We start from the raw sequence: 25,800 nt of genomic DNA on the forward strand, positions 1-25,800 counted from the left end.
TCCAATCAGGGCACTCTGAAAGCTAAATGTAGAATAAATGTCATGTTAAAAACATTTGTTAAGCGCACGTTCACCGGACGGTTTCTTGGCACTGAAGAATAGGGATGACAGAAATCGAATTATCCAGGGAAGAGAGTAAAAACAAAAGCATCCTTTATAAGTAAGGGGTTGACCCAAATCCTAAATCACCATTCCCTCCTACAACACAATCTGAAGCTCCTATGCCAAGTTGCGGATTGAAAAGAAATATTGCAATTTCGATTTTTAAGGAGCAAATATATAACATAAGTAGTCAAATTTGGTGTGGTGGGGAATAGCTTTTTAATCTGCTTAGAAAAAAAATCCTGTTCCTGAGAGCACGTGGATCATGAAGAATTAACATGTGGGATAGTGCTGCATTCAAAATAAGTGATGCCTGACCTGCCGGATTTGCAAGCCCAGCCTGCAATCTTTCTGTGTCCTCGAGCCCAGGTATTTTAATGGTTAAACAAAACCGGGATTAAATAGGTTTTAGAAGCAGTTTTCATTGAGTAATTGATGCTGGGGGCAGAAACACTATGAATGCAAACACCTGACCTGAACCCGAAGCAGCTGCAGTGCTGGCCAACCAAAGCCAGCCGCCACTGAAAGCGTGGCGGGTTATTGCCTTTTATGTATGAGAAGACAGTCCAGGAAAATCCAAGAACATTGCATTTGCACCTAAACACACACATAGCCACATGGTTGATGCTGGTTCCCACCATACTAAGAGTGAAGGCTATTTGCTTCTGTCAGGTCAGTTCTTTTACATAGCACTAGCTAATCTTACTAGAACTCAATTGATCATTGACAGTTTGGCAATTAATAACGAAACAATCCAATGAATTCAATAAGGTGGTTTGGGAAACAAATCGGTGAAGGCAACATTAAAGGGACGCCGACAAAACCAACAGTTTCGGCCTTTGTATGGTGAACGCTACAGCATGGGTAGCAGTCGTGCAGACTCTCCTCATCCGGAGAACAGGTACATTATGGACTAGGCCTGTTAAGGTTTCCATTACATATGACACACGTGAAGCGTCCCCAACACACCCACAGGTAATTTCTCAAAAGAATCATAATACTCAGAATAATGTACTTCCCCCATTGACTCCTGTTAAAGCACAGGCAATTTCAGGTGGGAGCCATCCAAAATAAATCAATTTTTGGCTTAAAATGTCTGAAGTCTCGCACCTGAATAGGGTCTATTGGTATGTCGGTTTATGATGCTCGAGAGGAGTCTGTCATTTGGAGCAGTAGGTGAACTGGACACCCTACTCTTAAGTCAGGCAGTACAGCAAGCCAGCAGAGGAGGAACTACACGCACTGGTCCAAATTTGCACCAACGCAGAATCTCACCCAGCACATCTCTTTTCCCTCTCAAGGTCATTAATGACAAATGGCAGCTGTGCAGCCACAGGCGGCAGCGAGGACCATCTCTGGACAGGTTCCTACAAAGGGAGGCTGAGAATAAACATTCGAAGTGTCTGTGATGAGTGAACATTATCATCTTCTGAACCACCATCTTTTAGAACAAGCATTGGAGATGCAATAGGTCTCGCATTAGGAAAGTTTGAGCTATTGGTATTGTAAATGACACTTTTTTTATTTATGTGTTGGTTTTGAAAGTAGCAAAATTAATAGCTTTGTCAGTTACAATGTCAATAGTTTTAACTTTTGCAAATGTGACACCTATAGCATTTGTAATGCAATGTGTGTTGTATTTACGTGACTTAGATGTATTGATATTACAAATAACAATGGCTTTTAATTTTGTAAATAATTAATACTTAAATAAAAGTTATTGTAATTTATAATGGCAATAGCTTAAACGTTTGTAAATAACTTTTGTGAAGATTATGTTCAGTGCATTTTATTGTGACGAAAATCCAAGAACATTGCATTTGCACCTAAACACACACATAGCCACACACATAAAGATGTGGTGGTGGTGGATCTGGGGGATATGGTGGTGGTGGATGTGGTGGTGGTGGTGATGGTGGATGTGGGGGTGGATGTGGTGGTGGATGTGGTGGTGGATGTGGTGGTGGTGGAGGTGGTGGTGATGTGGTGGATGTGGTGATGTGGTGGTGGTTGTGGATTTGGTGAAAGTGGTGGTGGATGTGGTGGTGGTGGTTGTGGATGTGGTGAAAGTGGTGGTGGATGTGGTGGTGGTGGATGTGATGGTGGTGGATATGGTGGTGGATGTGGCGGTGGATGTCATGGTGGATGTGGAGGTGATGGTGGATGTGGTGGTGGTGGATGTGATGGTGGATGTGATGGTGATGGTGGATGTGGTGGTCGATGCAGTGGTGGTGGATGCGGTGGATGTGGTGATGGTGGATGCGGTGGTGGTGGTGGATGCGGTGGTGGTGGTGGATGCGGTGGTGGTGGTGGATGCGGTGGTGGTGGTGGATGCGGTGGTGGTGGTGGATGGGGTGGTGGTGGATGGGGTGGTGGTGGTTGTGGTGGTGGATGTGGTGGTGGATGTAGTGGTGGTGGATGTAGTGGTGGTGGTGGTGGATGTGGTGGTGGTGGATGCGGTGGTGGTGGATGCGGTGGTGGTGGAAGTGGTGGTGGTGGATGCGGTGGTGGTGGAAGTGGTGGTGGATGTGGTGGTGGATGTGGCGGTGGTGGATGTGATGGTGGTGGATGTGGTGGTGGATGTGGCGGTGGATGTCATGGTGGATGTGGATGTCATGGTGGATGTGGTGGTGGTGGTGGTGGTGGATGTGATGGTGGATGTGGTGGTGTACGGGGACCGAGCCTTCAGCAAAAACGCCCCAGAAGCATGGAACTCCCTCCCCACACCTTTGAGAGAAGAGCCAGATCACGTCAGATTTCGGAAACTGCTCAAAACCTGCCTCTTTAACCCTTAGTATCCCAACCCTCAAACTCCTCTGAATCTGCTGAATCCAAGGATCTTGTCTGCTCCTAGCGCTCTGAGACCTTCGGGTGAATTACGCGTTTTACAAGTGAAATAAATGTAAATGTAAATGTAAATGTATGCGGTGGATGTGGTGGTGGATGTGGTGGTGGATGCGGTGGTGGTAGTGGTGGATGGGGTGGTGGTGGTGGTGGATGTGGTGGTGGATGTAGTGGTGGTGGTGGTGGTGGTGGATGCGGTGGTGGATGTGGTGGTGGTGGATGTGATGGTGGATGTGGTGGTGATGGTGGATGTGGTGGTGGATGTAGTGGTGGTGGTGGTGGTGGTGGTGGTGGTGGTGGTGGTGGTGGTGGTGGTGGTGGTGGATGCGGTGGTGGTGGTGGTGGTAGATGCGGTGGTGGATGTGGTGGTGGTGGATGTGATGGTGGATGTGGTGGTGATGGTGGATGCGGTGGATGTGGTGATGGTGGATGCGGTGGTGGATGGGGTGGTTGTGTAGATTGTCTAGAAGCCTTGTATCAGCAGAGCTAGGCATTATTGACATAACAGCAGTGGCACACAGGTGGGTAACATGCACGTGACCTGGTGACCCTGGAGGCGTGAGTGGTAGGACATTGTTACACTCCTACAGTGTGCGTCTGTGTGGTGTGTCCTGGTGCGTGTCTGTCCGTTTTCACGTGCATTTATTCTGGGAAGGTATGTGTGTCCGTCAGTCTTTGTTAGAAAATGGTTGAAGGGACATCTGTTGTAGAAGTGTTTGCGACTGTTTCCGTGTGAATGCGTGCCTGCGGGTGTTTATCATCTGTGGGAGTCTCTTTGCAAAACGACATGTATGTTCGTGTGTATGTGTGCTCGCACGTGCCTGCGTTAATGTGAATGTGCGTAATATTGTGCGTAGTGTGTGTGTCTATATGCGTGCGAGTGTGTTTCTCTGTATGTGTCTGTGCGCGCGTGTTGCACCATTGTGTGCGTGTCCGTGGGCGTGTGTAATGATGTGATATGCAAAACTGGCATTTAGTGCTATAGTTTAGTATGACATGCATTATTGTGTCGATTTTTAGGTAGGAAGAGGTCTTTTACACAAACGATAGTGCAAAACTCACAGTCTGCAGACGTCGGCCTCCCAACAATAGCCCCTTTGCTTTAAAAGAAGACTATGACAGACGCGGGGCTCCCGGACACTTGAGGGCATTGCTGTGGGGAGGGGGGGAGGAGAAATGCGACACGGCGGGCAGGGGAGGGGGCGGAGCGGGGAGAGGGTGTGAAAGCAGCAGAGGCCTTTGAAGTGAAGCTAAGCTTCACTTCAAAGGTGTGGGAGGAGTGCGGCTGAGGGAACAGACGGCGATTTGGTGAGGTGCACGCGCATTTTAGGTCAATGCGCTTGCGCATTGACCTAAAAGCCACGGGCACAGCACCAAATCGCCCAGTTAGGTAAAGTCTGTTTAAGACGCTATATATCGAGCTCCCTCTCAATGCCCATTATGACAATAATGATAGGAGCAAATTTGGAAATTCAGGGAATAATGAAACGTCCATAGACAATAACAAACATATACAAATAACCTCTCCCAATTAATGTCAAGAGTGACTGCATACAAGTCAAGAATAGAATACATTAAATAGTACTTGTAGCCTTTGCAAAGGCAAGAAGGATGGTAGCAACAGTTCCAAACGGCCTTGTTTTATGGCGATCACAATCAAATGTCATGAGACACCAATTTTTTTGACATAGACATGAATTGTATAATTTTAGGATTGTAGAACTAGCGTATGAATGTGTTACATTAGATTAGGTGGAGGGAAAAACAACATAGAAAAATTGGCAAAATCGATGGAAATGAAAGCATGTCACCAAAAATGTACGATGACGAAAAATGCAGCATACATTGTTTTGTTTTTAAAAAACAAATCGGTATAAGACAAAATGTGTTCTTAAATGTTTTGCTTTACTGGTGTATTTCCGGAGCAAAGATAAACGTATGTAAGGCTGCAACCAGGCGTGCACCCACTTTAATAACGGCTGTCAGATATCAATCAGAGTGATAAGTCATGAAATACACATTTATTTTAGAAAAAAACAGGTTGTGATGCCGGTGTCTCGTGCAATTACTAGGCTGTCTCTATATATATATATATATATATATATATATATATATATATATATATATATATATATATATATATATATATATATATATATATATATATATATATATATATATATATATATATATATATATATATATATATATATATTCTCACTTTGCATTTCTGGTGCAAGCATTTTCAAATTAAAAATAGTTAGGAAATGGCAATACCCAGTCTGAACACTGCACAGCCGGAGTGCAACGCGATGCAGTATTCTGCTTTGTCTTTAGGGGTGGCTCCGGGAGATGCATTAGTGTATGTGTGCGTTTTGTCTTTAGGAACAGTGCCTGTAAACCTGCGAGGAGAATGTTTCTACATATGTGTTTTTTTAAGCCCATTTAAAATGCGTGCATGTGTGTCTGCTACGTTAGCCACGGAGTGAGGCCTGTCTCTGTCGCTGGCTGTGTGCGCTACGAGGGTGAACGCTCTCCAGGCCATTGGTGTGCCTGGCTCGAGGGCGCTTCAGCAACAAACCCCAGTTGTTTGCAAATGTTAAAATACAATTGCTCGACGTAAACGGACGTGCTAGTGATGCTGCCAGACGAAACAAACAGTTGTGTTGAACAATTTAAATAGGCAATAAAGTACAAATATGAACAGTCAAGGGAGGGGACGTGGGTGGTGTGAGGTGCATTTAAAGCAGAACCCCCCTCCACGCGAATGGCCTTTGCTTTAAAAGAAGACTATGACAGAAGCGGGGCTCCCGGACACTTGAGGGCATTGCTGTGGGAGGGGGGAGGAGAAATGCGACACGGCGGGCAGGGGAGGGGGCGGAGTGGGGAGAGGGTGTGAAAGCAGCAGGGGCCTTTGAAGTGAAGCTAAGCTTCGCTTCAAAGGTGTGGGAGGAGTGGGGCTGAGGGAACAGACGGCGATTTGGTGTTGTGCACGCGCATTTTAGGTCAATGCGCTTGCGCATTGACCTAAAAGCCACGGGCACAGCACCAAATCGCCCAGTAAGTTAAAGTTTGTTTAAAGCCCTATATGCTCGCAAGCTCGATGCGCATGCGCATCGAATAGCTCGACCTAAAAATAAATCCAGATGTTTCCACTTATCACAGGCAAGATACTAAAACTACGATATCGGAGGTCCTTGCTTTGTTAACAATATGGCAAAGCATGAATGACCAGTGTTTCAGTCTTCAGAGACCGACAATCTATAGGACAAAAGAATTCTCAGAATTTCCTGGAACTAACCTTGAGATTGATAACATTCAAAATCCATGATCTGATAGGCAGGGGTGTGGAGTTTAATAAAATATCAACTTGTCCATGGGTCAGGTTGCTTCATAAATCTACTTCTCCTGTTAAAAAAAAACAAAAAAAAAACCTTGTCCCTTTGGTGCCATCTAGTGCGGCGACAAATTATGGCAGCAATCTCATTATTTAAGAGTCCTGACCATAGCATCTCTGTTTATGCCAGCGCTCATATAATAGTAGGGTTTGAATACTAGCAACTCCCTTATTTTGCCACCTTTCCGTAGATCTACAAACTGGAGCTGGAGGGAGCAGTAAGCAATTGTCCCCGGCTTGGAATGCCCTTTTGAGTATGTGCAAACGTACTAACTTGCATGTTTTAGGTATTTTCACCAGCTCACCAGAAAGGTTGGAAATGTACTCCTGACAAGGGCAGAAGTAAAACTTCTTCCGGGGCTGGGGACAAAAGGGGTTGGAGGGAAATCGAACTTGTAAGAGAATTTTGCATGAGTAAATCTACACGTGCATATTTGTTTGTACTAAAATTCAGTTTGCAAATATTCTGTAGGAGTTCGATTCATGGGCATTCAGGAAAGCCGTAAATCAGCATTAATGCAAAGGTATATTCCATGGGCGCACTTTTGTGACTTTGAATTAGGTCTGGTATTAACTAAGACCTTTATTAAACTTTTCTCTCACTCAGCTGGCTTCACTGTGAGCGACAGCATTCTACTCTTTAACAAGGAGCATAATGGCATCAAACCAATTTTTTTTTTTTTACTGACAGGGACAACTGTGGCAATGTCTGTTTTTTTAGATCAAAAAATATTTTGGCTTTTTGCCAATGTTTGTTATAATGGTGAGGGCCTGGCAGCTCCCACAACAATAAAGTTTAATAAAAGCCATGACAAAACAAGACATGCATTGACAAAACCAAAAGGCTGACCACCAACGTAAGACCTATTGGCATTGCCAACGCTTGTTTATTTTCATGTTTCCCATAATCTTGTTGAAACTGGTTACACTGATTTTCCATTATGATGTTTTTTGGGACATACTAGCAAGCATCAAACACATTTTACTAAATGATGCTTTTAAAAAATGGTCCCTAAAATTACAAAGTAGTTTAGCAAAACGTTTTGTTTTCCTTATTGCATTTTTAAGTTAACATTTTATTTTAAAAGCAAAGAATCCTCAATCTTGCTTTTAACACCTTAGTAGCTATGGAACGTCCAGCTCCAGTGCTGAACGTTCCATTGCGCAGGTGAGGTTCGAACGTCCAACGGCAGCACTCCTGAGGTAGTGGTGCCGTCGGCCGTTGGACTAGGCGCAGCACTTATGAGGTTAAGCTTCTGCAAATAGTTGCAACTAATCAGAGAGCATTCAGAGAGCATTATACATGGACTCATATTGTTAAGCTTTGCCATAGTGTATACTGGAACCACTTTTAGTAGTGCAGTCCGAGCTTCCAACATTTCTTTAGAGCATTCACCCTAATAATATAGGCTTTCCATTAATGAACCTTAAATACAAGTTCAAACAGCATTAACATACGGAAACAAATATTACCGGAACTGCAGACAATACCCTTCCCTGATACATAATGCGGTGCTGTTAACTGAAAGCCAAAGGTTTTGTGCTGCATGGGGTTGGGCCTACTTGTCCCAATGGCAAAATAAACATGAAAACATGTTGTCCTTGATCCCAAAGAATATGCCCTGGGTTTGGGCTATAGGAATTCCACACCCCTGGATAGGGCACTGATCCACTCATGACACTCATTTTCAGTGTAGTGATATAAGGCACTCTTGACACTAGTGTGGTGTTGTGCCACTATTCTTGCCTGCAAAAGCTTATCAGGCATGACTGCAAAAACAGGTAGTTTTTGTGGGTGTTACCTTTTATTTTGAGTTAGATGATGTGTATGAGGAGGAAAGAAGTGCTCAGGTCATTACGCAGCAGCACTGTCAGAGCATAATTAAAGAAGTATCACCAGGAAAGCGTGTTGCAAAAGACACACAATTGATGGATGGAAGGCGTGTTGAGTGCTAGCGTTTATGCAGATGTTCTGTAGAAGAGAGAAGTGTTCAAGTGCAAAGACAGTGGGGAGGCAGCACTTACCGAGGGTCCAAGATGGTTGCACATAATTTGAAGCTTCAGGAGATACCCCGGTTCTTTGCCTGTCTGCTCAAGAGCTAATGGATAATAGAGAGCCCATAACTGTTACATGCTGGGGATTTCCATTTATGCCTCCCCTGGAGCGGCTCGGGCAGTATTGGTGTGCCAGAAGGTACTTACTGGAGTCTGAGAAGGAGGACGAAGAGGAGGTTTTCAGATGGCATGACGTATTATTACCAGAGCAGTGACTTCACAAACTGGTCCCTGCTGACGTGTGTGGGAAGGAGACACTGCCAAAGGAAGTCATAAGGGTATGGTGTTTCCCAGAGCTGAGAACTATATTCTGTCAGTGGCGTTACCATAAAGTCAAAGTTTTCGCACATTACGCACACTAAGAATACAGGCATTCTTACAGTGGTAACCTGTTATGTCTCAGAGAACAAGCATTGGCAAAGCAGATTTGGCAGTGAAACTTACTGACATACCCGAATACTGGCGTTTGGTCATCTTGGTTTGCAATGTGGTCATCTAAATATGCAGATGCTCAATTATTTTGGCTCTGATGAAGCGATCATAAACTTGTGAAACATGTGTTGGCCTTGTTTAGTTCTGATATTTGGATTAGTGCGCAACTTCAGGAACACCTCTTGAATAAACCAAACCAGTAATTTACGAATAGACCAATAAGGAGTCATGTGTTAAGTTTATACTCAAGAAAGACCAGATTCAATCTTATAATCAATGATTTCTTTAACTAGCAAATTTTTACAGGCATGTTTTTCAGAACTGTTCATCCGTTGTGCAAACTACTGCGAAATGTCTCAGAAAATGAACAGCATTTCGATAGTCAGCGGAAGCTGGTGCTGACTATCAAAGGTTAAAGACCCGTTTCACGACAGTTCATTTGTTTTGACATTCAAATACTAGTTTGCCTTTTTGATAGATGTGGATTCTTCTCATTACACCATAGATAAATCTTGTCCAAAATCATTGCGAGCAAAGAGCAGGTTTCACCCAGTGGCACAATGTTCTTGTACGTTCACTCCCTGTAAAATGAATTACTGTCTCAATGACTAGGAATTGCTGGCCTTCAAGTGTTCATTTGAAGGATGGAGACTCTGTCTGAACGGGCCATATCACATTGTAGAAATGTTTATAGATCACTGAAACCCTACAGTATTTTAAATCAGCACAGGGTCGAACACCATGTTAACTGAGGTGGACATTATTCTTTTCGGACTTCAGCATCATGAAGTGGCCCCGGTTAATGCTTTGTCCCATGTGCCAGCATACGTCATAGATTCTCAAGAAAAGCAACCTGAAACACCTCTAATTTTAGTGTCCAATCCAACTCCTTCAGTAAATGCTCCAATTGTAGCAACTTTCACTAGCCCTTCTAACACCTTTTTAGCATAAATAATGGCAGCACCCATGGACAAAATAAAAAATTGTAACAAGCCATTTCTAGCCATACCAAACAAAAACGTTTAGTGTGCCATGATCAGGCTCCATTTGCGCCAACTACTGACCTGCAACAGCAAGTTGTCATGAATCAAAGATGACTTGACACCCAGGCTTAACTAAGATTAATGCAGCTATACAACATTATTTTTGGTTGGCTACTTTAAAAGAGGATGTCATTCACTATGAACCCTCAGTTACAGTCTCCCTTTAGCCCTTTTTTTGCATAAGTGTTTGTGCAGCACATAGTAAAGTACCAGGCATACCTACTGCAATAATAATAGTTTGAGGCTCACAATTCGTGTGACACTTCTGGCTATCATTATGCAAAATATTCAGCATTCAAGCAATGTTATCTAATAGTTACCATCCATATATGGATGGCAAGAGCGAATGTATGAACAAAACTTTAGGTCAATATCTTCATTGTTAAGCCTTACAACAAGAAGAGGAATGGGGTGAGACTCTTTAGTTTGCAGAGTTGATTTACAACACAAAACATACATCTTTAGGAATGTCATATTTTATTATTTGTTGGGGTACCATCCAAACATGTTGCTCTTTGATTGGCCAGTTACTTCATCTTTAACCTATGTGAAAGAAAATCAAAAGCAACAGCATTCATTTAATCAACTAGCTGAATGCCACTTTGAACGGAGAAAAATGAGATTCCATGCACAAGCTAGCTGATAAACGTCGTACTAGTGCACCCATTTACAAGATAGGTCATTAAGTCTGGTTACTTACAAAACATTTACAGTAATTTGGAAACCTAAGCCCGAAATGTTTAGGTCTTATTACAGTCCAGAAAAAAAATAAGTAGTAATTACATTAGACCTTCCCCCAACTGTGCAAACACTCTGCTATCGGTCTCAATCCATTTACTTGGCAATTAAGGACCATGTAGAGGAAGAATATGAAATACATTGCATACTGAATTCTATAACGATCAGGAATCGTTTATTACTAGTTAGATTACAAAGGTTTCCGCCCAGAAGAACAGTGCTGTGAACCAATTTCACACAGCCATACCCCCCACTCACGTGGACAAATTCACAAGAAATATTTCTAGAATTCAGGCAGATTACCGACACTGTGGTCTTTAAAGATTGGTCCTGCTATGGACATTCGCTTTACAGTGCAGTGGGAAAACTGGACCACTAAGGTGCAGTAAAGGAGGCAGAAGTTGGCTACTGTGTCCTGCCCGTTAGCAGGAAAAAACACATTTGTTATTCCACATGTGCAGGACGAATTTATGGAGCAATGTCCCTCAGACACTTTGATAAAGTTAGTCCTGTAGGACTATCAAGTCTCCGTTGTCTTCTGCATGAAGCAATATACACAAGAAATCTTAAAACCACTAGTTGAGCGAGAATACAAATTTAGGGCTGCCATTTTCGAAGGCAATGGCTGTAAAAAAAAAAAACATACACCCAACTACTAGGTGCTTAATGTGTTGGTTGCGACTCCTATGAACACTTACCTGTAAAAGACTGTTGATCCTGTACTTCAGCTGCCAGCGCTCTCCACCGTGATCGTCACTGTCTGCGAGTATCTGTAACAGATTATATTTCTGTCAGCCAAGTTAGATGTTAGAACCAGTTATAAATAGTATCAAAGGACATACAAGAAATTATTTGGAACTGAAAAGATGCTAGAAGCACAAAAGCTAAAAACCAAGCCAGATGACATTTAGGAATGAATAAGAGGCACTGAGCTTGAAAGGATGTTGAAATTCAGACAGGCATCGATCCCTGTAGTCCAGATTCTAGGAATCATGTGAGTAATAATTTGTACCGGTCACACTGACCATGTAGTTAGCATGAAAATAGGAGACTCTGGAGTCTGGAAGATCTAGCAGAGGAGAACCTTGCCAACAATGTGGAACGTAACAAGATGAGAGTTAAAAATTGAGAAGTTAGGACCTGTATTAGCAGTGAGGGCTGCGTTTCAGATCAGTAACATTTACTAAACCTCACATCCCAAGAGACCGCTCTAGCGTGAAAGTAAAGAGCGAGTGAGCTGAAAGACAGTGATAATACCCAAGTGTGAATACCTGAAGAATGCTGTGAATAGATTTCTGCTGACCCCAGCTCAATAATACAAAACATAGGAGCGTTGAGAAAATGCCGAAAATGAATTTGGAGACATTCATATATTGCATTGATAAAGAGTATGAGTGGGCTTGTGAATGGAGAAGACAGTATCATCCTTTCAGGGGCTGTTGAATCTGGAGTTAGGGTAGTACATTTTGATGTGGACCAGAAGAGATACACAAGTATGTGGTTGAACAGCAATTCGCTGACCTCAAGGTACTTGCAGCAGGCTATGAGCATCCATGCGAGTAGGCCAGAAGGGACAGGTAGTAAGACAGTGAAAGCCCATGGTGAGAAGAGGGCATAGCAGCAAGCCCAGTCTTAAGCGTAATCTCTGTGACTTGAGGCAACCAAGTTACTCTGCAAGGGAAGAACCAGAAGGGAACGACTGAATAATTGTTTAAGACTCACAAAGTTGGGAACAGTGGAGATAGCAGAAAAGTACTCAAGACTAAGTGTGAGATGTACGATTGTGGGGCCTAAAACAGCCTTGGCTACATTGTCAACTATAAATATGATGTTATCGATTATAGAAATAGGATGGGGAAGTAGGACGACATTAATATTCCCTTGTTCTACAAAAGATATCCTAAAATGTGATAAAAAAATACATAAAAGTAAGATGGGAAGAAATATTGATATGAAGGCTAATAATCATCACATCTGGCCAATCGGGTCATAAAAAACACCCTTATGGACCTTCCAAGATTTCACTGGCTTGGAAGATGAAGCTTCTAGCTTATTGTATCTGCCATCTGCTTTCTGAAACTGTCAGATAGTCTTTAGGACGCATGTGACCGTATCTGCTTCAGGAAAAAAATACTCAAGACCTATCTGTTTAACTGCTTTTTCCCCTCTCCCCAAAATAATAACTTGTTGTTTCCTCCCATGCCTTTTGAAGCAGCTGGTTCTAACTATAAGAGCGTGCCACAAGTGTACAATAGATAAATACGCTCTCTGGTAAAGTATAAGGTCTGGCTGGCTTAGTAACAATCAAACAGATAGTACTTTACTGCTTCGCCTCTATTCATTCCGCTGCAATGTTTCTCTGCCACCTTCCTCCTTCTTCTCACTCCTCATTCTTCTTTCCTTTTTGCTCTTACAGTCTTGGATTCATTCAGTTACTCCACCAGGTGAGGCTACTTGGTGGTCCTCTATGGTAATTGCACCTAATTCCAAAGTTCTTTCTCTATTCTGTCCGAGCCCTCCAGACCCAGCCTCCACCTAACCCCCACCTGGAATGCTAATTCTCCTAACCTCTTAAATAGCCTTGAAAGCCTACTCCCATGTTTGTGTCCATCCAACCCATACAGGCGAGTGTCGTTCTTATCCTGAAAAACTTTGTCCCACCATATATCTCTGCTCTTCCAGCAGTCTCTTGCGGCTGAGACATGGCCTCCTTATATTTTTGCCTCCTCTATTCTCTCCTTACGCTTCACCTCACCTGTAGCATGTATCTACTCTAGAAGCAGCACAATATTTCTTGATAGTTTGTTTCGGACACCTTCCTAGTCTCCTCCAAACCTATAAAGAATAGTCAATCTCACCCACAAACATCTACTATATGCTGTCACACCAAAACACTGTGCTAATAACTGTGTAGCATGCTTCACAACCCCACAGGAGCAAACGCTTATAATGTTGATGTTGCTGACCTCATCACTTCTAAAGATCTCAATCTTTTATGCACCACCAAATCCTGACTGAATGAATACTCCACCCCAATGCCTGATTCTTTAGTTCCTCAAAACTACACAATAATTTGCAAGGACAGACAATCCTAACTTCGCGGGGCACTGCAATCATCCACAAAATGGCCATCAAATGCTTGCAAGATTATTCTTTTTCACATTTGAATGCATTAAAGTTGTGATTTGAGTCTCTCCATTTTACACCCACTTCTTACACATTATTTAACACTCCCCTATCTCAACATAGATTTACAGTTGCAAACTCAGACTACATCGGCCAAATGCTCCCTCAGAACAATATATATCTAGGAGATGTCAACATTCACAGGGGAATGAGAAATGGAAACTTTTCAAACCCCAAAGCCCCTTCCTTCAATGGATGATCTTCAGTACTCCTCTTCACATACACAACAAATTGTGGATTCTTGATCTCATCATTCCCAAACCTGCTGTGATTCTTAGCAGGGGTCCTATTGAGATCGACAGGTTGGACCATTAACCCATACCTTTGCTGCTCCTTCTCCTTCATTACCTCTAAACATTAACTTCACAACGTATAGAAATTATCTTTCAGAAACCACTCAACAGATGCCCAGAAAATGCATACTCACCTCCAAAATTACAATATGAATACAATGCTTGGTCCTGATGGAGCGAGCTTTAGAAATAATTTTAATCTAGCTCGTGATGTCATACTCTCATAACTTGAATTAACATATTAATGAGTGTGTGCATGATTTGTTATAATTAAACCAATTTAGAGTAAGATTCCACATCATTATAGACTAATGTGCTTTATGTTGCATTTGCAAGTCTGTTTTGTAACACATAACTAATATTGTTTTGTTTGTCATGTTTGTCCTATTGTCTTTGTCACTATTAATATGCGGCTGATCATTCATGGCATGTGCTTTATTATATGTGCTTACATGTTTGTCTTATGTTGTGATTGTCTGTCTGTGTATTATTTAATCATCTTTTTACTCTTTCAGATTTATGAAGAAACCTGCTGGACATTGTGAAGAATGGTAGATTTTAAATGTGCTGCTTTTCTGTGTGCTTCTGCTAGGTGACTTATACTAATGGGTTAACATTAGCTATGTAGGTTGGAAACAGAATGACTTTCATTACCTAAATTAATTATTGCTTTGTGTTTGTTTAAATAATAGTTTTCTGGAAAGTGATGTGAGCTAAAAGTGGCGCAGTGACGCAAGCAAAAGTGGCGCAGAAAATTGATGCTTTCTGAAAAGAGGCCTGCTGTTGAAAAGCCACATGAGAAAAACTTATTTTGAAAAGGATGAGAAGCCTATGAACTTTTATTGTGAAAAGGTTTGAAAAGAACTGCAAAAGGCTCTCTGTGGAAAGGTTTGCTAATGTGCCACGAGAAGCTCAGAACGGACAGGCTCAAGGCCAGGATGTGAGTCGCGGCATTTTTGTGCACTACACGAACGATCTTTTGCTACAAAATGTAGCAGCCTAAGGAAGTGCTGCCAGGACTCTGTGCATGAACAATGGCTTTGTGTAAAAGCCTGGACTTGAGGTGGAAGATGTCACAGTTTACTGTGGCGTGAGGTGGTTCAGCCAATGGGGAGCCAGAATTCAGCTGTTGGAATGTGAAAATAGTTAGTTTAAGCATAGTTTTAGGGTATAAGAATAGGCTCTAGGAGCAGATTTTTGGCTTACGCTTCTTGATTCCAGAGGGACGTGTTCTGCTGTCCGATGATTACATGTGAGGAAAGGTGACTTTTTAAAGACTTTGTTTTCAGGTGATGAGGGTAGAGACAGAGAGTTAGTTAGGGTTTGGAAATGGTCTTTTTCACTTATTTCTGCTAATAAATAATATTTTCTTGAATTAAGCTCTCTTTATAAATGCTGAATAAAACTCTTATGACTTTTTCTAATGCTTGCTTAATAAAGTTCCAAAACCTAAGTTTTCCTGAATATGTTTAAATAAACTTTTAAAATGACAAGCTGGTCTTGTTTATTGTAGTTAGTTTATGAACAACATATCAGATCCATTCGCCTCATGATTCAGCTGCTCTGTTATTCTTATGGGCCTGGTATTGATTGGTAAGTTTGGTGGTAGATAGTGACATCATTAATGCAGAATTTTAGTAGGAGCGCTGGATCAGTCCATACAACAACCTCAGCACTCAAGCAGCTGACACAGTTGCTCCAATGAAGCTGTAGCAACTACCTCAAAGACCCACCATAGGTTTCCTCTGACTTAACAACAAAAGATGATAAATTCATAAGCTAAAAAACAAATGGATAGTTTCACCCTCCCCTAAGTGTAGAGCCAACACTACAACCATAGCATTTCGCTGGACAAAACAGATGTTTTTTTCAATTCCAACTACATCAGCCCTCAAATCGATAGCCCACAAATCAGCCAGAACAATGTTCAATTCCTGTGCTCTCTATGCCACTGGATTAAAGCTAGCCTGCTGATGAGAGGTGATGCCCGAAACCGTTCCCAGGATGCTTGTTTCCAGTCCAGGGAGGACCTGGCCTGGCTGTTCGAGCTGGACTGTTCCCATGGTGAACAGGGTTAAGACTGATTCTGAACTGGAATGGCACGGGGAACAAAAAAAACAATGGATTTAGGCCCAGATCTCCGGGTGAATGTTTGATATTGTGCAGCATTCGGTCCATCAATTGTTCTTTTTGCATTGATCACCCTGAGTCGGATGGGTATGCCCAGATATGGTTCCGGTGCTCTCCTTGTCACTGGATTCAAGCTAGCCTAGCTGATGTGGGGTGATGCCTCAAAACCAGTCCCAGGATGATTCTTTCCAGTCCAGGAAGGAGCTGGCCTGGCAGTTCGGGCTGGACTGTTCCCATGGGGAAGAGGGTCAAGACTTATTTGCATATGGCTGGGTCTGAACTGGAATGGCATGGGGAGCACACAACGATGGATTTAGGGTGAGATCTCTGTACTGGGGTGAATGTTTGACATTGTGTAGCATTCCGTCCATCAATTGTTCTTTTTGCATTTCATCCATGCCTGATCATCCGACCACACAGCAAACAAATCTTAACAATTTCTGGATACTTTATTTCTCAAAAATTCTCCACATCCATGCCTCTTGCAGCAGCAAACACCTCCACAGAGCACACAAGACGTCAAATATTTCTTCAAACTAGTCAATACAGAAGACCATACCAATATCATTCATTCTAAATCCATACCCATGCCATTATCATTAATTCTAAATCCTCCTGCTACCTACTATGATACAATATCAGCTATGATCATCAAGGATTTTTTCCTACTTTGTTGATCCCTGATGAAAAATCATGAATGCATCTCTTAGCCAAAGACAATTTCCTGACTTTATAAAATGCGCTCAAATCACCCCCCTGCTAAAGAAAGAAAAGAAAACAAGCACTGGCGTTGCCAATAGGTCTCGCAGTAGGAAAGTTGGAGCTATTAAAATTGCAAATAACAATGCCTTTTATTTTTGTTTTCATTTTAAAAACATAAAGGGCTTTGTCATTTACAAAACCATTAGCTCCAACTTTCCTACTGCGAGACCTATTGGCAACGCCAGTGGTTTTTTTTTTTTTTTTTAGTCAAAGCAACACACGCTCTTGCGTACATGCAGGCACACCACCCAAGAACATCTGATATCTCTGAGTAAATATGTAAGTACATTCATATTCTGTTCACAGTATGTTATGGTCAGGCATGTCTGAGGACATCTTAGGGCCAGGCATATGAAAGAACATGCATATGTTAAGGTCATGCATACATCTGAGAGGGTTCAGAATAAAAGACAACATATCTTCACGATCTTGGGCCTTCTACTGGGCACGTGACCTTCCTCATCGCCTCAACCGTCTGCATAGGGGCTAAATACAAACATCTAAGAATTAAGCAAGTGCAGGTCATGTTCATATGGTGCATAAAAGGGATGTCACATGGAGTGGGGCCTTTAGGCTGTGAAGTAACTGCTCTCATAGAACCAACATGTGTGCACATATAATAATGGGCGTTTTCAGGGTGTGGCAGAGGGGTCCCTCGAGGGCATTGTTCTAGGACCTCATACTTTCCACTATTTAATTAAAAAATGTAGGATCTCGAATTCACACGCACACAAATTGACACATTCCGCTTGCAGGGTGTTGAATTTGTGATAAATTAGGGATTGTGAGCGCATCCTTAGATGTATGACTTATGCTTGAAATAAGATTACACACTGTCCTATTTTCACACAATGGTAGGCACTGGTTTTGGTTTGCTTCACTTTGATGAATGCCGATCTGAACGCAGTGATACAGAGCGAGTTGCCCAGGATCACACAACTGAGGCAGTTCCTCAGAAGACTGCCTCTGCAGCAAACCCCCTGACCGACACAGCGTAGATCTTGTTGCAGTGACAAACAGAGCTCTACAGACACGTCCCTGTATATCTGGCGCAGCGCAGTGCTGTGAATTAGATTACACAAAACGGAGGGGTGTACGCGTGATTGGGACAGTAAAAAATACAAGTGCTTTTAAATGACATATTTACATGAAACATAAAATGAGTATCACTGCGGCGGGTAACAGTAAACCTGTTATTCAGCGCCAAGAAGCTCCAGAGGTGATCGTGCAATTGGCAAACATGCATGTTACATTCACGTTTACATGCACGAGCAAATGAGGCGATCTGCCAAAAATGTAAAGATTTTTGTTGAACCTCGGTAGTCAGGAGTAAAACCAGCATCATCTCCCAGTCCCGCCACGTTCCTGCCCCTCAAGCAAACCTCTTGCTGTAGCAGTAGCGCCACTCCAAGAGACCTAAGAGCAATGCAGGCAGAATGAGAGAAGACTGCCACATATCGGAAATGTAAGATTATAAAGGGACCGCGGAGCCGAATGGGAGATTTGACATGGCGTGCAAGCCATCTATTTCACTAGACGGCAGTGTAAACGCCTCTGTCATCTGCAAACACCCCGCCCCCCAACAATCCCCTTTACAATCAAAGAAACCTAACCGTCTCTGTGAAGTCTGAGAGTGAGTCAGGGACGCATCACAGCATCACGGGCCATGAGAGACGGAACGCAGGGGTAAAATCTGCACGGAGCAGAGGCAGGGGTGACAGGGCAGCATGTGACGGATGAGGGGCCCGCTAGCCGGGTAAGGCAGATGGAAAAGGAAAGAGATAGGGGTGGAATAAAAAGGAAAAGAAAAAATGAGAAAGAAAGAAGCAGAGATGAATAACAATTGAGAACTAAAATAGAAAGAAACAAAAGGAAGGAAAGAAATAAAGAAGGAATGTGAAGAAAGGAACAAAGAAGGATGAAAATCGGTGATGTGGGGGGGGAGAGGAAAGAAAAAATAATGAAAGAAAAATAAAGAAGGAATGTGAAGAAAGGAACAAAGAAGGAAGAAAATCGGTGATGTGGGAGAGGAGAGGAAAGAAAAAACAAGAAGGATGGATGAAAGAAGGGAGTGGTTAAGGGAGAGTGATTAGAGAACAAAGAGAGAGAAGGCAAGGGGGAGCTGTGACAGAGGCCAGTCGGGTAATGGAATTAGAGGAGGGTGAGGTGGTTTGAAGGGGTGGGATGGGGGGAGGGGGGCGGGTGGAGAGAGGAGAAGAGAAAGGAGTCGGTGAAAGAGGTGCATTTGGAGACAGAGGGGATGGTACGAAGCAGGGGAGTAACCGAAGCCCCTTCAAGTAAGGCTGAGTGCCAGGAGAGAGAGGGGAGGTGCTGGAGCTGGGGAACAGATGGCCGTGTGCGAAGCACTTGGAGAGTGTATGCTGGCAAATGGTGGGGGTGGCGGGAATGCGAGCGAGCGGAGGCAGGCTGGTGTGGGAGGGGGGGAGGTGCTGGTGTGGGAGGAGTGCTGCTAGGGGAGGGGAAGCCTGATGCCGGATGGGGGCGGGAGAGCCTGGGAATGAGAGAGGCTGGGCTGGGCTTGCATGCGATGCGCGTGCATGTTCACGTGAACTTCATGAAAACCGCGGGGCTGAAAGCCCTTTGGTCTGAAGATGTTTTCGCCACATGAATTCTCGCTCCGCTCGATGCGCTTGCGCACATCGATAGGTCGCGAGACCTAAAAAACTAACTTGCAGTTGGATTCAAGCTATTTCCGCTCCCTATGCAAGGCTATGGAAAAATATGTTGCTTTACAGCCAACAGTCTACATTAATACAGGAAACCTCCTTACCACTTGTTCATCAAGGTTCGGAAAGAGCTATGGCATAGAAAGTACCTCACTAAAGTTCTGGATGATGCCCATCGAATAATGGATGGTGGCAACTTCTGCCTCCTAGTTCTCAAACTCACAGTAGTGTTCAATACAACTGATTACAAGTAACTGCTATCCCTACTTGTACAGCGTTCGGGATTAGGATTACTGCCCTAAAGGGATTCACCTCATTCCTATACAATCAGCCTCACATTGGTGTGACTGAAGGAAATATCTCCAAACTGTCTCCCAATTCTTGTGGGATCCCTAGGGGCTCTTTTTTAGCCCCTACACCAGAGGTCTTCATACTTCAGTGTGTGGGCCTTAATTGATACCAGAGGAGGGGGGGCGCTAGGCTCGGACAAGAGAAGCATCATGCTGATAAAAGTGCTTTAATTTTTGTTAACAATTTTATTGATTTCATAATAAGCAATAACAGTGCGCCAAGTGAGGCATACATATACATCAGTATCTCATAACACAAAAAAAACAGCAAGACATGTCCCATCTTCACAGACCATACAATAGAAGTAACTGCATTCTGAGATCGCTGGTTCTAACTGCCGCCCAGGGCCCGTCTCTGTGCGATTCCAAATGGACCCCCCTACCATCCGACCAGTCCTTCCACATCTTAAAATATTTCTAGGGATAGCCCTGTGACAGGTATATTGGACGTTCAAGCCCCATACTTTGGTCCATGCCTCTACCATGGAGGCCTCTGCTTCCTTCCAGGCCCTGGCTAGATCTCTCTTGGCGATAATTATTCCCAGTCACAAAAGCGCCCGCTGGTAGCGCATGCCTCCCAAGTCGTCGGTAATGTGAAGGAGAATAAGTTTAAGATCCCAGGGAATAGTCATCAATCCCAGCACTCCCTCAAGTTTCTGCAGCATGCTCCTCCAGAACACCAGCCAATACCAGAATGGGTGGGGTAATTCCCCTTGCAGGTCACGGCATCATAGGCAGTCTTCTGTCAGGATAAGGCCCATTCTATGAAGTCGGGCTCTAGTATAGTACACCCTGTGGAGCACAGTTAGTTGGATTAAACGGAATTGGGATGCTATCATCGCCTCACTGGGGTCCTCCACTGCCTCTCTCCAGTCATTGTTATTTTGTGGGCCCAAGTCTCCCTCCCATGCTGTCCAAACCCCCACCATTGAGTCCGGTACGTTACGTAACAACATTTTATATATCTCAGACAGTTTGTGCTATTGGAGATGTGCAGTCGCTGAAATAGCTCCACCCATACAGCAGGTGTGAAAGATCTTGATCGCCCAGCAGCCACACCTTTGCTGCATATGCCAGGTCTGCATAGCTTGCAAACCATCAATCATTCACAAGCAACAGATGTACTGCCCCGTAGTAAAGGAATATGTCTGGTGTGGCCAACCAGCTCTCCAGGGCCAGTCAGCAGATTTTCCCAATAGCAATGCGAGGCACTCTGCCCTCCCTCCCACCCCGAAAGCTGATCCTGGACAGGAGGGGGAACTGAAATGCCAAGTCTACCGAATCGAAGGCTTTTCAGAAATCAAAAGATAGGAGGGCTCTATGTCCATGCAGGGCCCCACTTAAGGCAATTGTGTTATGAACTCTTTGCAGATTAAGCCGGATAGCGTGCTGGTGTATGAGCCCGGACTGGTAGGGGTGTAACAGTCGAGTAACAACGCCCACTAAGCAGGTGGCCAACATTTTGGCCAAAATTTTCAATTCTGAGTTCAAGAGCGAATTAGGTGCAAATTAAACGTTTAGAAACTCTCTGAAACACATATACAATGAGAAAATGAATACTCAAGCAATCTAATGATAAACTTCATATAGCCAAGGGGTGATTTGCAACGATTTTATATCAGAATGTAATCATGTTACATCCGAATTACTTCATTCAATGATGACATTGGATTCATAGAAAAGACAGTCAAACACAAGTGAAAATTATGTGACAATTGGTGAAAAGTGCTTAGTGCATGAAGCAATGTACAGTGAAATTGAATGATACATATATACAATTATATACAAGGGTTAAGTTGGCGACTAGTCAACAAGCACATTGAATAGGAGTCCAGAGCTGTGTTGCACACTCCATTAAGGTCCCCACCTATAAGGTCACCAAGACGAACTAGGGATTCAGTGTTTAGCGGGGGGCATAGACACAGACCAGTGAGAGTGGTTGCCCATCGAGTGTGTCTGACACTGCCACATATCCACCTAGGCCATTGTGCCGCACCCTGGATACCGCCACAGGGACATGCCCCCAAATTAGGATGGGCGATGCATTCTGTCCATCAATTGTTCTTTTTGCATTTCTCACCACGAGTGAGACGGGTATGCCAAGACATGGGTCCCCTGCTCTCCATGCCACTGGAGTCAAGCTATCTTGGCTGAAAGCCTGAAACCGATCCTAGGATGCTTGTTTGCAGTCCAGGGAGGACCTGGCCTGGCAGTTCGGCCTGGACTGTTCCCACTGGGCGCAGGGTCAAGACTGATTTGCATATGGCTGGGTCCAAACTGGAATGGCATGGTGAGCAAAAAAGGATGGGTTTAGGCCCAGATATCTGTACTGGGGTGAATGTATGACATTGTTCGGCATTCTGTCCATCAATTGTTCTTTTTGCTATTGGTTAAGGTCACCTATACCCCGGGTGTAACTGTGTAATATATCTCAGGATTAGGAATGTGTACCTTGGAAGAACACAGGATATAATCAGTCTCAGAAACTAATTGCAGATATCTGTATGCTATGTGAAGACCACCAGCAATGCTAATGAGACATAATAGTGAGCTAAGGAAACTACGGCAGAGACGTGTGTCCAACATGTAGGTTACTGGTTGCCATCCGTGTGAGACAAATCACTCATAGGAGCGCACAAACAGGGAAAATCTACAGCAAAAGAGTTCTACAGTTACAAAGTAACCGCTAAAGAAGCAAATGTAATACTTACACATAAAATAACAGTCCAGCATACATTAGATGAAGCATATTGCAGTCATATAACACAGACATGCCCTCACCAACTTTCCCTGTAAAAGACACCTGCTGGGTCTCGCATACTGTTTTTGAAGCAACTGCCTCTATGTTTTTATTACATACCGGTGGATCTTGCAGGTGATATTTTGTAGGAACTGATAATCTTGCTTTGAACGTTGTAGGCCATTTCTTTGGTAGATCTGATACGTGTTAGATCCATGTTCCTAACAAACTACTTCTGGAAAGCCCTCTCAAACATTGTCTAATAACAACTGAACCGCTCCCTGTGGATTACACCCATTTCATCACAGGCGCTTCCCAGCAAGCTGAACTGGTTTGGTCCCTAGCTCCACACACATATGACAAAATCCAGATACACCAGGTCTTTATAAATGTATCCACTGCAATGAGATCTTCATTTCGAGTTACTTAATAAAGTTACTAGGCCCATCAGATTTCCAATAGGCCCCGTTTTCTTTGAGAGTAAAAAATATATTTGTTATATCTGTACCAATACTTGTGGGAAGGGTAGTACCAAAAGCTATAAGACACCACCGAGTTCAGAAGCAGAAGAGGGTTTCCGCCTTGCCTGTTCTGGTGTTTCTGTGCTTGCAATAACCTATAGGGGTATTCTGCGAATTAAGTGACGTGCAGAGTCGAAAGGGTGCCAGCGTGACATCTACTATCACAAATCCAGTGTGGCATTTAGGATGCTTAACCTGGGCTTCTTCGTTGTGCTACATCAAAAAAAGTGTAGAGGGAATTTGACATGTGTCAAAGGTTCCAGGCCTGCAGAATTTCTACAAATTCATAGGTAATCTATAACTGGTAAATTAATTTACTCACCACTTTAATTACTAAAGAGGTCAAAACACTATGCGTCAATAGATCTTTCCAACTACTCCAAGTGGGTAAGGAGAAATGTGAAGCTCTGTATCTCTCCCTCTACATTGGCCTCTACAAGCTTCCAGTACAACTAACAGCTGGGAAACACAAAGTATCCCAACAGGACATATTAGACACAACGCTGCACAAGCAACCAACTTAAAACAGGTGAGCCGTGTAGTCAGGTATGGCCGTACTCACTGAAGAAGTTATTTTTAATTACATGCCAGATGCATAACATCTTGCATATAGTAGATAGAACACAGCAAACATCAGAAACAGAACAGTTGTGTATTGTTGCGCTCACTAAAGCATGCATCCATTTTCATGATCCACACAAGTCACATCCTAATGTATATGTTAGACAGGACAAGGTCCATACGTCTTCCACACCACAGATATTCCCTGTAGTTGATGATCATTGTGCTAGCAACAGCAATCTTTCCAAGGACACGCCAAACACTATTAAACAATTGAAAACATTAAGACAAAACTAACGTACATGCGGCAAAGCCAACATATGCCAACAACTAACTATAACGGCACTCAACAAATCTTGCTTTCACCAACGGCCATGGATATACATTGGTTTGTAAGGACATGTGCATGTCTACCGATGTATAAAATATATACATGTATGTGGTAGTCATCTAGCCTCACCTATCAAATACCATGAATATTCAGACTCGGACATTAACTATCACCCAACAGAGGAATATACACATTCATACTTCTGATGGCACACATTAACATGGGTGACTGAACTTCGATGCCCAGTGGAAGCTTCCAAATATGTCGAGTCACCGCTGGCACACTCAATCATCAAAGACTTAACATAATCCCCACACTTATACCCAATCATCTGCAATGGCGGATTGGGCATTATACTAACACCACAAACAAAATACACCGTCTCCACATGATCACAATTTACTCCCTCTACACATACGCCACCGCAGTGCACTCCTTGTCAGTCATGTCTGTGATGCCCACAGCATTAAATCGCACACTGCTGCTTCTACCTTTGGAGCTAGAGGTGGATGGGTGAAGTCGGCTGTACAGGGTTGAGGAATTAGCGTTATATTCTTTAAATCACGAGACCCTGTATTTTTTGCTATGAAACTTAACAATGAATTACGTGAAGATGTGCTATATATGCCCGAATTTCTAGAGACAGAAGACATACAGAAGCACTAGTCATAAATGAGGAATAACGGGGGAAACAGGGCCGTCAACGCAGAGCTATTAATACAGACAAGCAACAGTGCTGTACTGGCTGAAGTACTCGTTTATTATAAAATAACAGAAGCTCATCTGAATTACAGACTGGGCTAAGCACTGGGCACCTGCAGTCTTTATTTTACTTATTTACGTTGTTTTATATAGAATCAATTAAACCTCAGCTGCGGCGTCAGTGCACTTTAGAACTGGAAACAAAACAAACAGAATATGATGAAAAATCTTAAAAGGGCACTATTATACGAAATAACAAAGGTAATGTAACACACATGATGTGAAGGAAGGAATGCATCAACACAATTAATCATAAAATAAATTGGCACATAAATTGGGTCCTTTTTCAAGCACTAATGCTGCATATTATGCAATAACACAATTTAAGCACTTTTAATCCATTTATATAAACTTTTCAAAATGGCTCAAAAGTACCCCCCTTCCACTACCCTCCCCATATCTTGATGCAGGGGGCATCTGTTTTACAAAGTATTATCTAAGGAAGGGTGAGACACAAACACCCTAACATTAAGGTGGCCACGTGTCTGCTACTTACATGGACAGTCCGTGTATTAAACCTTACAACCGGGATTGGCTTCTTTAACATAATAATAGTTTGCAGTTGTGTTAGTACTTCCGGGTCACTAGGCAACCAATCGCAATCGCTGTCTTCGGAAGTTGTATAGGAGTGGGCGGGACTAGTATTAAATAGAGTGGCTATGGCTTGGCATATTGGCTGAAACGTAGCCAATCATAGTGCGCTGTACAGAATTCCAAGTGTTTATTGGCCTGTGGTGTGCAAAATACTGCACGGCCCGTAATAAGCCTGTTCGCTGGTTCAATGCGTTTTTGATCTAACTTGCATAAAATATTGGTCGAGTCAATTAAGGGTCGGGCAGTAAATCCGAACCCAGTGTTGACAGCTG

At 43.2% G+C, this 25,800-nt stretch overlaps 1 protein-coding gene across 1 annotated transcript in view; it reads right to left on the reverse strand.

Moving 5' to 3' along the window:
- Positions 1–25,518, reverse strand: part of PSMG3 (proteasome assembly chaperone 3) — a 63,694-nt gene extending 38,176 nt beyond the window's left edge. Inside the window, exons 1-2 of the mRNA XM_086940609.1 lie at positions 25,431–25,518; positions 11,310–11,381 (exon numbers count right to left, since the gene is read on the reverse strand). Coding sequence (XP_086796735.1) covers positions 11,310–11,381; positions 25,431–25,481 — 123 coding nt within the window. The 5' untranslated portion in view covers positions 25,482–25,518. The remainder of the gene's footprint in view (positions 1–11,309; positions 11,382–25,430) is intronic.
- Positions 25,519–25,800: the final 282 nt, after the last annotated feature.

Source organism: Lissotriton vulgaris, chromosome 10 (genome assembly GCF_964263255.1).
Source record: "Lissotriton vulgaris chromosome 10, aLisVul1.2, whole genome shotgun sequence".
In the NCBI taxonomy this organism is placed as follows: Eukaryota; Metazoa; Chordata; class Amphibia; order Caudata; family Salamandridae; genus Lissotriton; species Lissotriton vulgaris.